At 52.0% G+C, this 14,430-nt stretch overlaps 1 protein-coding gene across 1 annotated transcript; it reads right to left on the reverse strand.

The window, feature by feature from the left end:
• Positions 1 to 948: 948 nt before the first annotated feature.
• Positions 949 to 3,272, reverse strand: BDZ83DRAFT_648813 (TBC domain-containing protein; the record flags this gene model as incomplete). The annotated part of the gene is made up of 2 exons (XM_060510225.1): positions 949 to 1,452; positions 1,515 to 3,272. The coding sequence occupies 2 exons, from the start codon at positions 3,270 to 3,272 to the stop codon at positions 949 to 951; spliced, it is 2,262 nt and encodes a 753-aa protein (XP_060368295.1).
• Between the last annotated feature and the right edge of the window lie 11,158 nt (positions 3,273 to 14,430).

The following is a 14,430-nucleotide window of genomic DNA, read 5'->3' on the forward strand; positions in this document are numbered from 1 at the left end:
CGAATGGATATCTGAACTCAGATGAATCATAACCTTTGACATGAGGCAAGTCATATCTGCCTCTCGAAGGATCCTTGGAGTCCGTGTCAAGTAGGCAAGACACATCGCAGCGACAGTCACGACTGTCTCACGTTATCATGATGGATTTGAAGATCAAACTGAGATTGTAAATGCTAGCGCACACATGAATTCTTCTACAATACGACTATGATACGAATGGGATATCAAAGAGGTGATCGACACCTCTGAAAAAAAGTCATGAACCCCGCCCGGTTCAAGAAAAGAAAACAAGATGCGGATCGCTAGCGACGCCAGAAAATGTTTGATGCTAAACCCCCAACCCCCAAGATCGTCTTACAGGGCAAACGACGTGCCTCTACACGATGACGGTGCAGAACCAAGACAGGTCATATCCTCTATCTGGGAACGTCTATGGTCCCAGAAGAAACACAAACATTGTTTTATCCGCAGGGAAAGCCGGGCCTGCCATGTTCCGCATGGTCAAGTTCCTCGGCACCCAGCGTCTGTATATCTACATGCCACAATAAGATTGTCTGTCTTTGTCCGTGAAGATGCTCGCGCACTGCGAAACACCTAGGCGACAGATAAGAATAGTATATATCCCGTACAGGTAAAGACACGAAAAAAAGACACAAAAAAGGTTGCTACAAAAACCAGCTCCCACAGGAAATGTCCATCGCGCCGCAGACGCCGGTTGCTCTTTATACACGCCCAATAGAAGACAGCTTGCAGCCGACTGCCTCATGTGAGCTTAGTTGAGTGTTGTTGGTTTTTCGGTGTATGTGCGATTGCCTCCGATGGAAGGGCCGGTACGACCCCGGCCCAGGAGATTAGATATAAACAGTTAAGATCATGTCGTATTTTTCCAAAGCCGAAATATTCATCAAGCGTAAAAGGATTTTTCAATACGAGACCGTTCGGAACAGACTAGGCTTTGCCCGCTTCCCGAACGGATCGCATCCACTGGTCCTCGGCACCATCGTCGCCAACTACAGCCTTACGGCCATCCTTGTTGGCGCCGCTTTCGACCAGCTTCTTGGCTTCACCAGCCGACTTGGCGCCAAGGAGAGCCATTTCGTGGCGCATGAGCGTAGCAACAGCGGCTCGTACCAAGACTGCGTCACCTTCAAAGACGTACACGTCCCACAGGCGGGCGGCTTCGTCCATGGCCAGATGTGTGGTTCCGAGTCCCATGAAGAAGTTGCCGAGGTAGAAATCCGCATCGCCCTCGGGAATGTCCTTGGTCAGGTGCTCGTGAAGACGGGGAGCCTTGACGCTCAAAGTCTGCATGACTAGGTTGTAGGCTGAAGCCTTCGCACCGGGGTCTTCTGAGTAGAAGCTCAGAGGCAACGGGCGGTTCAGGACGTTGGCGAGGGCAATGAATGTTGCGGACGGCGAGGGAAGGTTCAGTAACAGAAGGGCGGCGACGGTCTGCAAAGAGTTAGTTTCTGATATCACCAAATTGATGTTTGTGAGGCCCGAGGTTAACTTACGTTGCAGCCCTTGACGTAGCCGATATCGCTCCGGTACAGCGCATAGGCGAACAAGACGTCAACAAGGCTCTGGTGAAGTGGCCCGCCGACTTGGAAAATTCGAAGATCCTGCCATGTGTGTTCGGCCACGTCTTTACGGATAGCAGATAGCCAAGCGGCTCTCTGGATATCCTCCGAATCGCCCTTGCCAGCCTTGACTCGCTCCTCGAGCTCCTGGGACCGGCCGAGAGCGGCCTTGTAGGACTTTTCCGACAGGCCAAGTTCGTTGCCAATGGCCCTGGACCAAACCTGACCTCTGCTGCGCGGAGCGATACCCTTCCACCACAACTCACGGGTGCGACGTTCGCGGATTGCGTCGTTCCATCTCGGGATGATGTCGTCCTCCCAAATGTGCATCAAGCTGTCGACCTTCAGATCGCGTGAAGATTTCCGCGCCAGACGTGAAGCTTCACGGCGGCGATCTGCCTCGGCGCTGCGTGCCATCATCTTTTTGTATTCACGCAGATGACGCTTCTCTTCCGCGGGATCCTTGGGAGGAAGCCATGAAGGTCTTGTGCGGCTGAGTACAGCCTCCTTTTCCTTAGAAACCGGGAGTGGGTCGATCATGATGTTGGTTTGACTCCGGAGTGAAGGGAGTTCGGGAAGAGCGGACTTGACGCGGGGCTTCTGGGCGTGCTGCTCGAGAGATTTGCCATTCCACGTGTGACGTCCGGTAGGGTTGGCATTTTCAGCAGCCTTTTCACGCACAGAATCCGAGTGCTCCTCGAGCTTCTCCGTTAAGTCCTTGGCATCGGCATTGAGTTCTGCCAATGCGAGGTTCCAACTTCTCGCGCGAGTCTTGAGCGGTTCAGGCCCACGCTCGCCGATAGAAGACAGAGCGGTGTCAGACTTCCACGATGGTGAACGCAAACATCCCGTCTCAACTGGGATTGGAGATGTTCCATTACCGACACTACGGACACGTTCCTTTGGCGGCCTGTTAGGCGATGCTCCAGAGGAAGTCGGTCTGCTTGGTGTGCGCTCAAGCTTGGGTCTAGGAGAGATGGGAACATTGTCGAGAATAAGGCCATCGGGAATGTCGTCTGTGTCATCCTCATCGCACTCTTTTTCCAGCTCAAATGTCGATTTTCTGTCTTGGTTCGACTGCCAGCTGCCCCGACGGGGTTTCAGGGGTACATTTGGGTCTCTCGGCAATAGTGAGAAGTTCGGGCTCGGGCTGCGATTCTTGCGAGGGAATTGAAGGGAAGTCGTCGAGTGGCTCGCGAAGCCTCGAGGGTTTACCGGGTTCACCGGGCTTCGACGGGGATCGGAAAGGCGGCCAGCGCTTGGGCTGCGGCGGTTGAGAATGTGGCTGTCGGTTTTCAAGCTCAAGAAAGGGGGTCGCGAGGAACCGCGAGAGTGGGGAGCGAGGTCTGCCGTGGGACCTGTGCTTCTAGGCTTCGCAAGGTCTCGTGTCATCGGCGGAGAGCGAGAATGGGGTGGTTTCCATGACGGAGGGCGGAAGTCGTTGGAGTAGGATCTCGAGTAAGGTTGAGAAGGCTTCGAATGGGACTCGCGAACGCGTTGTGTGTCGTAATGAGAAGCATCGTCGTCTAGACCGATTTCTTCAAAGTGACTAACGTCGTCCAGGACGCTATTGTCGTCGGAATGGAAGGACTTGAAGGAAGAGGACTTTGACGACTTTGAGGACGTCATACCTGGCGGTGAACCTGGACTGGGACCCGCGAGATCAACGTCTTGATGCCCGTATATCATCATTGCATCGCCGAGTATCGAGGAGAAGGAAAAGGAAGGAAACGAAAGGGAGTAGGAGAAAACAGGACAAAAAGCTTGTTTGGCTGTGTCTCTGGTCGAGATTGTCGTGGCCAGGCCTTGGGAAAACGGGGCAACAGTCCAGAAGAGGGTGGATGGTGGAGGGTCCCTTGGGCAGGTTGCTTGGGAGTCGGGACCTGGGTCTTGGTGCGGGTGCGTGGAGCAAGGGAAATGGACCAGGCTATGCTGTAATGATTGCTGGGATCTAGGCGTTGGAACCTTGAGGTGGGAGAGTGGTTGCGGGTTGCGCGGGTGGTTCGCAAGGCGCAATTATGCGTAGCGGGCAATCCCTGGCTCAGGGCTTGGCTGGTGCTTGGTCGTCTTTCTTTCTGACGAGGGATGATGAGACGAGACGAAGGCAGACTGTCTGTGGGGAGGGACCCCTTGATGCTCAGTGTGTGCGAAAGCCCAGGTGAAGTGTCTCGAAATGGCCGGGATAGTGACGGCGGGGTGGCCGGTTGTCAAGGTCACAGGACGTGTTGTATCGACAGCACGCAGTGACGGGAGTATGCGTCGTCAATCAGGACAAGATGGGATGATGACAGCTGAAAGCGTTGGCCTCGGGTTCGGTTATTGATATTGTACGGGACTTGTTGTATGGTATGATACGCGATGGAGGAAGAATGTGCGTGTTGGCGGTTGTTGGTTGTTGGTGCGGTCGAGTGAACGAATGTACGGATACGGATAGAGGAAACAGCGATGTATAGTCCGTGAACGGCGACAATCTAGCAGTAAGAAGTGCGGTAATAGTTACTGGTGCGGTATAGTGAGGTCTAAGGTATGAATGCGTTTGTTGGCAAGGTGAGGTAGCGAGCGACGGTATGTAATAGTGTATGAAGACCCGGACAATAATGCAGAGGTGTCAATTGACGGGCACGGACGGGATAGGGCTAGAGGGGGTGAGTGAAACGAAAGGGATCCAAGGAATACTAAGGCAAGGTGAAAGTAGCGAGCGTGGGATGATGGATGGGATGCCAGATGAGACTCGAGACTCCGAGAGGTAGACAGATGACGAGGCGAGCCACAAGACTTTCGAAATGGCAGAGGATAGTGGGAAAAAAAAAGATGACGGGAGATGAGGAGGGGTGAAGACGCAATGGGCAATTGGGTAGAGCCGAAATGACGGCAGATTGGAGAGAGCAAGCAAATGAGCGGCAAATCAACGATGAGTTGAGCTATGCATACAGCAGACAAGAGTGAGGTGAGCAGGGGCAGGGAAGGCAGCGGACGAGACAGGACGAACAACCTTCCGGCGGTGTTGTCGAAGAAAAAGCCAGGGCAAAACGGGGCAAAAGGGGGGGAGGGAAAACAGGATCCGATGCAGATGCCAATGGGGAAGAATCAAGGAGAGAGGGACGGGATAGGGATCATGGATGGGAGGAGTTTGAAGAGACACGGAGACTCGCGAGTGAGGGAGAGGTGGACGTGGAGAAGTTTTTCTTCCCCCCTTTCTGATTGGGGGCGGAGACGTCGGCGGTACCTGGAGGGAACGTATCTTTTCCCCCCTTCCATCCTCACCTCTCTCACCTTCCTGAGTACCTACAGAAGTACGGATATTCCCAGGTCTTCCGCACTTAAGGTGAAGAAGATACTTAGGGTAGGTATCTCGATTCTATTTCCACAACGGGTACGTACTCTGCTAGTGGTCAAAAAGACTGCAGAGCGCAATGTCCGCGGTGCATGTACACAACACTAACATGTTCTATGAGAGAATACTCCTCCATGAATCCCAGAAATCCTGACTCCCAGCAGCGTGATAAACAAGAGTTGCAATCATGATCCCAATTTATGCAGGCGGCAGATTGGACGAATGCAGGCTGTGTGCAAGTGGGTGTGGTAGCCCTGGATCATCACTGCAGCCATCCAGCTGGGAAACCGAAGAAGAGAACAGGCTCTCTGTCTGGCTGCAGAACCTCGCGCGAAACATGGCACACAGAACCTCGCTGTGAAGCTGCATGGGAGGGTGGGAGGTTAATCCTGGATCTTGGACCACTCAGAGGCCGCCATGGCAACGGGGAGACAATGTCCTTGATCCAGTCGGACATTGTCAAATATCAGCATGCAGACAGCAGCCGTGGTCTGGCCCAACGTCCAAGGTCACCTTACTCGAGTGGCCTCTGATAGAGATTGAGCTTCTGACATTGAGGAATAGGGTACAGGCTATGCACTGTCAAAGTTGGCCAGCTGTGCAGGCTGTCAATCCAACAGTCGGTCTGCACTCTGCAGGAAGCAACAATCAAAAGGAAATGTTGCAGACAGTGGCCAGATGAGTCGAGACCTCCAAATCCGCCCACAGCTGCAGATGTAGTTCTCGCTTAGGTACAAGATCGCAGGTACCGCCCACCGGGGACTCCACCGACGTCAATCTGGCTCGGGTTCGCAAGGATACCTCCGCCCGTGTACATCCACCTCTCGCGACTCAGTCACTCGCCAGAGTCGACAAGACACACACCTACGGCACCCCTACGGCACCCCTACGGCACCCACAAGTCTCTCAATCGTCAAAGAAGCTGTCGGGTTCCTGCCTGCTCGCCCTGCCCATTGCGCCTGTCCAGCTGTGATTGTCACCACACTTCAGCTGAGATCAACGGCCCGGCGTCGAACCAGGCCCGGGTTTACTATCGGCCGCCCGCTCACTGCCTCACTCGGACCCATCGGAGGTCCGATCCACTCATCTCCCGTCTCCAGTGTCATTTCCCGTCCCCTCACTCATTCTCACTGCCCTGAGTGAGTGCTCACTCTTGCGCCGCAAATGCCGCTCCCATCCACACTCTCACTCACTGGCCACTGCCACACACACAAACTCATGTCACTGACAAGTCCACCCACACCTGTGACATGACACTGAGTTCATGCACGTCTTCCTCCCTTCCTCACGGGTGCTTACCTAACAAAACCTCAGACGATGGTCGAGCACCGTCAGACTCACCACGAACTGGAGGGCACGTCAATTGAAACGCTCCGGCCGTTTCTGATTGTTTCTCGCGCTGGGATTTTGGAGGCCTGCCGTCATTGCACATCATCTAACTAACCTTATCCTGTGATGCGACGGTTCCTCGAACACGCATCTTTTCTTTTTCTTCTTCTTCTCACAATTGTTCAACACCGCCGCATTTCATCTCATCCGAACAAGTGCTTGGGAGGCCGTCCGTCCGTCCATCCGTACATTGTGACTCCGCAATGCGAGACGCGGGTGCCCTCACCATCGGTATCGTCCATATGGATCGACTCTCTATTCGCGTCTGGTACGACCTTGGGCATAACGTAACCGCCGCGATGACCTCAGTAAGCGCCTGCACCGAACACGACCAATCGCCATGACGGCATCCTTCCTCGGCTCATCCTTATTAAGGTAACTTCTCGTCCTCGACCTCTTCCAGTACATCATTGCAGTGTCAGTGCACTTGTATTTGGTCATCCGAAAGCAATGACACATGGTATTTTTTACCATCTGTCCTGGGCACAATGACGTCTATCCAGCCGCAGCACCTTCATCCCATCTTCATGACCCGAGTCATCATAAACCGCCCTTATCCTTTTTTTATTACCCTAGGGTCAAAACATCATGATGCACGGCCTAGTACATGCTGAGAACAACTACGCAATGGGCCATGGCTATCGGCGACATACGTTTCCTGAAGCTCCTGAAGCTTCGAAATTCCGACCCCAGCCTCCTCGAGTTCTCAAAAATAATTGAGCGAAAGCTATGCTGACAGAATCCGAGCTTCTCAGCAAGTACCTTCCAATGGTCTCGACAAGCGCCGCACCCACCCGAGCCAGGCGCAACGCCGTTGGAAGGGTTACTGCAGACCGACAGCGCTTATCCGTACTTGGTTCTATGGAAATCGCCGCTAGAGCTGCCGGCATCGCGCTTCCCCATCAGGTTAAAAATGTGTTGGTTTCTCAAATCTTTCGCGTTGCGGTGGCTGAAAACCACTACCGGTCGGAACACGTTCTCTGCATGTGCCTGCTGTCCTCCGTGACGTTGCTGATGCATGCAGGGCAATGGGCTAGACACATCACATCGAGCTGTCAGAGTCGGCCACCGAAACTTGCATTGGCAGTAAGCAGTGCCTTCGTTGAGGGATTCGATCTATCTCTTGTGTGACTTGTGGTGAACAACGAATCAGCCAACATCTTTCCCATCTTGCAGACGAGTTTGAAGTGTTTCAGAGTATTCCGCAGCATCATCATTGATGACTATTGGCTCTGCCCGAGGATCAGCTTCAGGGCCGTACCCAGTAATGATGTTTAACGTTATCTAGAAACCAATCCTGGCTCGCGGTGTTGGCCACATTATCAGCTAGCTGTCGCGACATCGTCGCCAGGGCCACGGCAAATGGTACTACCAGAACTTCTGCGATGCGGCTCTCCTCGCGTGATCATGACATCGAATATGAGACATTCCTGGCAAACATTCCATTCAAGTCTCGGAAGCAAGTCGATCAAGATTAGGTTGGCGGATGGCACAACAATCAAATTTAGGCGCCTCATTCTCATTCTTCTTTCTTTTTGTACAAATGCTATTAATATCCAAATATTGCATTCCCAATGCCCCAAGCTGACCGACCGGTTCACAAGGCAACTTCTTCCCATGCATGCGTGTGTCTCACCAGTCACAGGACGAATCCAGCAGATCTGAATCAAAAGGTCATTTATTTCTACTGAAGAATTCTGTGCGACAAAATACTTTTGTGATTCAGCTTAGTTGGCCGGGACCCTGACCTTGATGACGATCTGCGGGACGAACTGGGCCGAGCGACAGATGTGTGTGGTGTGTGTGCGCGCTCCCCCGCCATAGTCGTGATCCAGGGATGTAAGTATGTAGAGTGTATTGGAAAGGGGACCCTGAACGTTCAATATAACTTCTAAAGTCCATGTCCCTGGTGATAACGGAAAATTTGTGGTCGTTGTCTCGCGGGTGGTAGGTATTCAAACACATCCCTGCGACACAGGAAACTCAGCCACACCCGTCGCGACAGTCACGAGATCTGGCGTGCGCAGCCTCAATTCTCGACATGGGCTACTTAACGACATCTTCAGGGGCATTCAACCACCCAGCGCTAATGAGAGATGGACTTCTTCTGCAGACAGGAGTCTCAACACCATAGTTACCGCTGAAACGTGAATGAAGAAATGACTGAGGCAGTAGGACATGAATGACATTTGCAAGCTTCATCCCGCCCACAGCTGTGATAGCACAGCATTTGGGAACACACGGCGCGTGCAACGAACGGGATTGCTTTCAAGCTTAATCGCAGCCGGCTTTCGCAGCTTTCGAGAAGCACCTTCGGCTTTCAAAATGTTACATGTGCAACTTCACTCATCATTGGAGGGGTTGATTGCCGGCCAGAGAAGTACCTTCGTTTCGTGACCAGCTTTCCATGTTGCAGTGTTCGATCAATGGCAGGATATAAGCCCTCATGAGACATACACGACTTACATCGTTCGTATACTTTCAATATTACTCCCTGTACCATGGACCCATCAGCATTTCCCAACATCCTTTGCGATCGCGGATACCTTATGCCTCATCAATGTCATGCGAAACGTTCTCCTCGGCGAGACCCTAGCCGTCCTCCTTTGCAGCTGATCTGGGTCTCTTGTCTCTAGATGTGACGGAACGTGATCCAGTGCGCCAATGGATCAGATACTCATCAGCTCAACTCATCAGAAGCCTTCGCTTGTTCGAGATTTCGTCAAGCCGCCCCCAAGTGACCTCTCCTCCTAACTTAACAATCAAAATCATCCGCTCCGGCCTCTTTGCCACATCCTTGTCCTTGATTTCCTCGCGTTCGTATATTCCCAAGGCAAGACGCCAGTTAATCAACTTTGCTCAGCCTCTTTACTCTTTCCGCAGTATTGGTGATGATGTACGTCCTGGGCGCCTCTGTACTTCCCCGTGTCTGATGTGTGCTGCTGATGCTACACCTGTGAAGATGCTTCACTGCCAAAGACACAATCCAGCAAAGAAGTATGCCAAGACCGTCAGGGTGTGTTCTTGGGAAGACCGAGGCAACAGATTTCTGGAGACGAGAATGCTAGGACAAAGTCCAGGCCTCTAAGGTGCGATGAGCACATCTTATTACGAAAACGTACTCAGAATGGCGGGACCGGCAGAGAAACCTTCCGTTACTGTCCCTCGGCAGCCTTCCAGACAAGTATCCGTACCTCCGCGCAGAGAGTGGGTGGATCGAGGTATGCCGTTCCATGTCAAACTTCTGAGCCCACGTAAGATCCGAAGCCTTAAATCCCGACTTTCTCTTGGAAGCCGACGGGGCTGTGATGGTGATATCCCTTCAAGGGATTCATCTGTGCCATAAACACAAAGCCTATCTGCGGGCCTTCCCGCCTTCCGATGTTTCTTCTCTCGCCCAAAATTCAGTGGCGGATAGCTGTCAGCCTTTTGCCCCCATGTATCTGTCATTTCTGCGAGACCTCTTCGTCGGCCCATCGGCATGGGGGCAAGGCTGAGAGCTCAACTCCACCTTATGCCGTATCCAAAGGTTCAATATATCGACTATTTAGGCAAAGCCCGCCGTTGGAGTTCAAGGTGAGCATCCGTAATGTGACGTTGTTACTATTGCGGCTCTCTTGCGACTTCGTCAAAGCCGGCCAGTGTAGAACTTCGATTTTGAGAGGGCTCTGAGGGAACATGTCAACGCCATGGCGTCAAGCGAAAGACTAGTGGTTTGTCTTTGTTGACGAGATTCTCAATAGGTAGTTGCAAAGAAGCAGCCTAAATATAAACGGTAGTACTTGCTGGTGCTTTCGAAAGAGACTTCAACGCAAGTAGTTATCGATTCGTATAGCTATCAGGTTTTCGGCAAGATGACTCTCATGGCTCTCGGAGGGGACTGCCTTACAGCCGTTTCTATGTTCTGTCCACTTCTTAGTAAGAGAAGAATGGTTAAGACGAGACGAGAGGGAGGACGTGGCTCAATGGAGTCTTTATTCTTCTAGATGGACATTGGAACAGCAAGCATGATAACTGTCACATGAGAGATTGTCCTCACTAGGGACCCACCGCGCAGGGTTCCAGGTAGAATTGGCCAGCGAGAGCGAGTTTTTAGCATCACAACGCGATCCAATGTGATCAGATAACATTCCATATATTCTTATTATTCGTTAAAGTTGAAAAGGTAAGTATGGCTCATTGGTATTCTTTGGGTGACTTGCTCGACAAACTCTCATTTCCATATTGCTAGGTAATGTCACCCCTAAAGTGAAATAGTAGACATGGATCTCATGGTCCTTGACAGAAGTTGAGAATAGAGTGTCAGATGACCGAGGAAGACTTGGGGGAGTGAGTGATAGTACTAGAACAATAATTTATGACTATTAGTGAGATACTGATCGATAAGACGCAACACGAGGCCGGATTTCAAGACGGGGAGAACGGCATTGAGTAGTAAATCACCGATACGGCTGGCAGATCACTCGTCTTGGAAAGAATCTTCGAAAACCGGAAGAATTTGGGACAAAACTGAGACAATAGAAGATGATGCGGTGCTAGATGTGACGACATTGCCACCTAGCCATAGGCGTAGAGGGAGGGACTAGATCAAGGGTAGATGGGAGGCGAGAGAATGGAAAATCATGCTCAAAGCGGCACATCTGATATCGCATCCCACGCTGTGTGATGCTAAGCCAAGCTCATCTATGATAAGGAGCAAATGGGAGTCTCTGATTCTTGACGACGAACGCCGGCAATGTCCCAACCTCGCGGATCTCCGAGAGCAACCGTACGACGCGCATGCAATGACAGTAACCTTCGCACGTCACTGGAGCAACCGATTTGAGCTGCGGGCTGCAGCATGCCTATCTGTATGAAAGTCGACGGCGAAGACGAACTTGCCACAGTCTCGGCGCATGAAGCAGAGTATAGTGTTTGTCGGTTGGAGTGCGTCCAGCATCATCGGGTTGCTTCGGTTTTGACAATCTTGGGTTCAAGACCCCCAGTCTTGATCCAGTTATTTTTGAAAAGATCCAGCTACCTTACCTGTCCCCCCTTCACCTACTTGTTTGGGTCTTAATACGCTCTTATCATCGGTAAATTGAGCCGATCCAAGAGTAGCACAGTATGTCAGGGTTGAGGAAGGAAAGAGACTAATGGGTTCGGAGGGACGTAGACGTCATGTGCGTCGGTCTCTGCAATACCACAATGGTACCAACCAGCCGGGTCTGTTTTCTTGGATTCGCCTTCTTTTGCTGGTAATGTCCCAAGTGGACAGTGGTAGTCTCTCGATAGACGCCGGAAAAACTCGCCCTGCAATTCTGACGCCATGGGTCTAACCCGAGCTAAGAGGCACATGTCGTTCATCAAGCTCTCGTATGCCACAAACTCGTTGCAATTATACATGAGCAAGAGGCCACGCGACTGTTGACAATGACTTTGTCTCAGTAGCCGTTTCGACCGATGGAGAATCATCATCCTGGCTGGTGTACGCATCAGTTTGGGCGTGCTTTCAAATGGCAAGATTTTGCAGAGCGTTTCGAGCGACGGCGTTATCTTGTAAACTGTCTCAAGTACACATGTTAGTAGATCTCGACCATGACACCACCAAACTGCATTAACTCCGTACATCTGTACGACGCCGAGGTCCAAAGAGAAGAGCGTTGGCTGAGACAATTGAACGCACACCGCTGCACCTGCGGCGCAGCTGAATGTCTGCGTGATGCGGCCTCTGGAACTGACTCCCACGATTGCTAGAACAGGAAGTCTGTTCCGTCTCTCGTGTAGGGAGGTTGTTCGGATTGGCCAGTTCGCATGACGATCTGATGGTAGGAATAGACAAGACTACTCAAGCCACGACCATCTGTGTATACACAAATGCAGCCAATGCCATCATTGCCGTTTCGTCTCGCGTGACGTTGTGATTGAAGATCGATGTGGCAATATGAGACATAGTACCGAGATACAAACATACGCCGGCTGGTACAAGCCTGTCCGTTGCGTCTCGAAGGACTATTCGGAAGTTCCTGCCGAAGAAGAGACAATCCACTCAGAAATCGTAATGATGGTGGGCAAATCCCAAACCGATAGCCCCCATCGGGAGAGTTGGCTCCGTCTGTCGCGGGTAAAGAAGCATCCTTTCGTACCTAATCTACAAGATGCTTCAGAACCCAAGAGCATTCGTCTTCAACCGGCACGCAAGGACGCGGGATGTGGGGCGAGACTCTCAAAGTTAGCGCTTGCCATCTGACAATGTCGACGCCAGGATTGGACTGCATAGAGCTATCTGAGGTAGGAAGCTCGTGGAACAGCTGGAGGGGGGCGCTGAGACCAGCTGCAGCAACCGTACCGCAGATTCGTTGCCATCGGATGTTGGGTCGTACTATGGCGAGTGCGAACCGGGATACGACTCCAACAAAGAGAAACCCGCTCAGTCTGGAGCACCGGAGGGGGGGGGGTGTTGAATGCTTGGCGAGAAATTGCGATAAGCCCGGGGTGGTTGACGAATAATACAACAACCGCGGTCGACTGCCGTTCATCGGGTTTCAGCTGAACTCGCCTCCTCGCAATCTTCCAGAAGACCCTCCTTCTTCTGCGGAGAAGCCATTGAACGCCACTTGCAGCAGGACAAGACGGGAGACGTCAGCCATCCGAGATATTGATCGATGCCATTGTGAGGCGCAAGTTGGTGCCCGTTCCCATTGGCGCTGAGCGCTTTCTCTGGTGGTGTTTGACTTTGAGGTGGGTGGGAAGAGGGAGTGTCTCACGGCTCGTGACTCGTGAGGGGTATCGCGCGGAGGAGAGTTTCTGGCGAAGAGGAGAATGATAGCAGAATGTGCCAAGAAGCCAAGGACGAAGAAAATGGTTGATAGCGAGGGTGGAAGAGGATTAATCGCAGACGGTGGCTTTGTCCCAAGCAAATTCCAAGAGAAACCAAGAAAAGCCAAGAGAGTGGTGGTGCCGTTCTTATATAGAGCTGGTGTTATCCTCCTGCCTGAATAGGACGTCGAAGGTCTGGCTGGATAACTTGCGCGCAACGAGATGATTCGACTGGTCCCGAGCGAGATCTGGGCACTGCCGAAGAGGAGTCTCGAGGAGTGGGAGAGACAGGGTGTGAAGCAGGGGTTCAGCAACGGCCGCTAGAACAAAAACCACCGAGAACGAGACCCTTTTGCGGCTTGTCTTGAAGACGGCAATGGCCTGCCGCAAAATGTTTATACCCCACCCTTCGCACCCATTGCGATGCGAGGGGGGCCTTCCTAGATAAAGTAAGCTCGTGAGTGACTGGCAAAAGTTCCCAACATGGAGACTAGTTGGGGATTGTGACGAAAATCGAATTATTAGCGCCGTCAGCGGACAGGCCTCGCATCGAGACTGAATTCCGACAGTTTGGTCGTGTTATCATAGGTACTGAATTTGGACGGAGAAGAGCAGTGTAGTGAAAATGGAGGTGCAGCTGGGAGAAGGTGTCTTCACTCAACGGAGAGGGGAGAGATGCTCCAACAGCTGTCACCAATCGGTACGTAGACTGCACTAGCCACATAAGTACAAAACGCCACAGCGAGTAGCCCGATTGGTGTGTAGATGGTCCGTGCTGGCGCCAATCTAACCTTAATTTCCCCCACACAGCCACACGTGACAATCCTGTCCTGATTCCTCAGTGCCTATTTTGGGGGCTCCTTTTCGTCCATCTTCCCTCTTTCTCTCCTCCGTATCGTGCGCTCTTCCGTTTCCTCCTAACCTTCGAACGGATAACTTTCCGGCTTATATGCCTGCCCAAGAAAGACAAAAGTACCCGCTGGCCTTTTGTAAAGCTGGGCGAATCTGCATTTAACTCAATTCAAGCATGCAGCCCTTCGAACTAACCACTTCTTTGCGTCTCATGGCTGAATCCCTGTTCCCCATGAACATTGAGCTCACTGCAGTCTCTCGTACTTCGAATCTCACATGCTCTTCTGCGAACGGCCAAACTTCTCGAGGCCTACCTCTACACAGAATCAACGTAAGAGGCACATGAAATGCGGCACATGAAATGCGGCACAGAAAGATAGCATGATCGGCTGGGCGTCCAAGTCAACCTCCTGCTACTTAGTCTGCCTCTGTCAGGTGAACTGCGCCGATAAGAATGGACTCATTCTTCTCTAGAAT

Source organism: Colletotrichum acutatum, assembly GCF_030867785.1.
Source record: "Colletotrichum acutatum strain CBS 112980 chromosome Unknown BDZ83scaffold_18, whole genome shotgun sequence".
Classification (NCBI taxonomy): domain Eukaryota; kingdom Fungi; phylum Ascomycota; class Sordariomycetes; order Glomerellales; family Glomerellaceae; genus Colletotrichum; species Colletotrichum acutatum.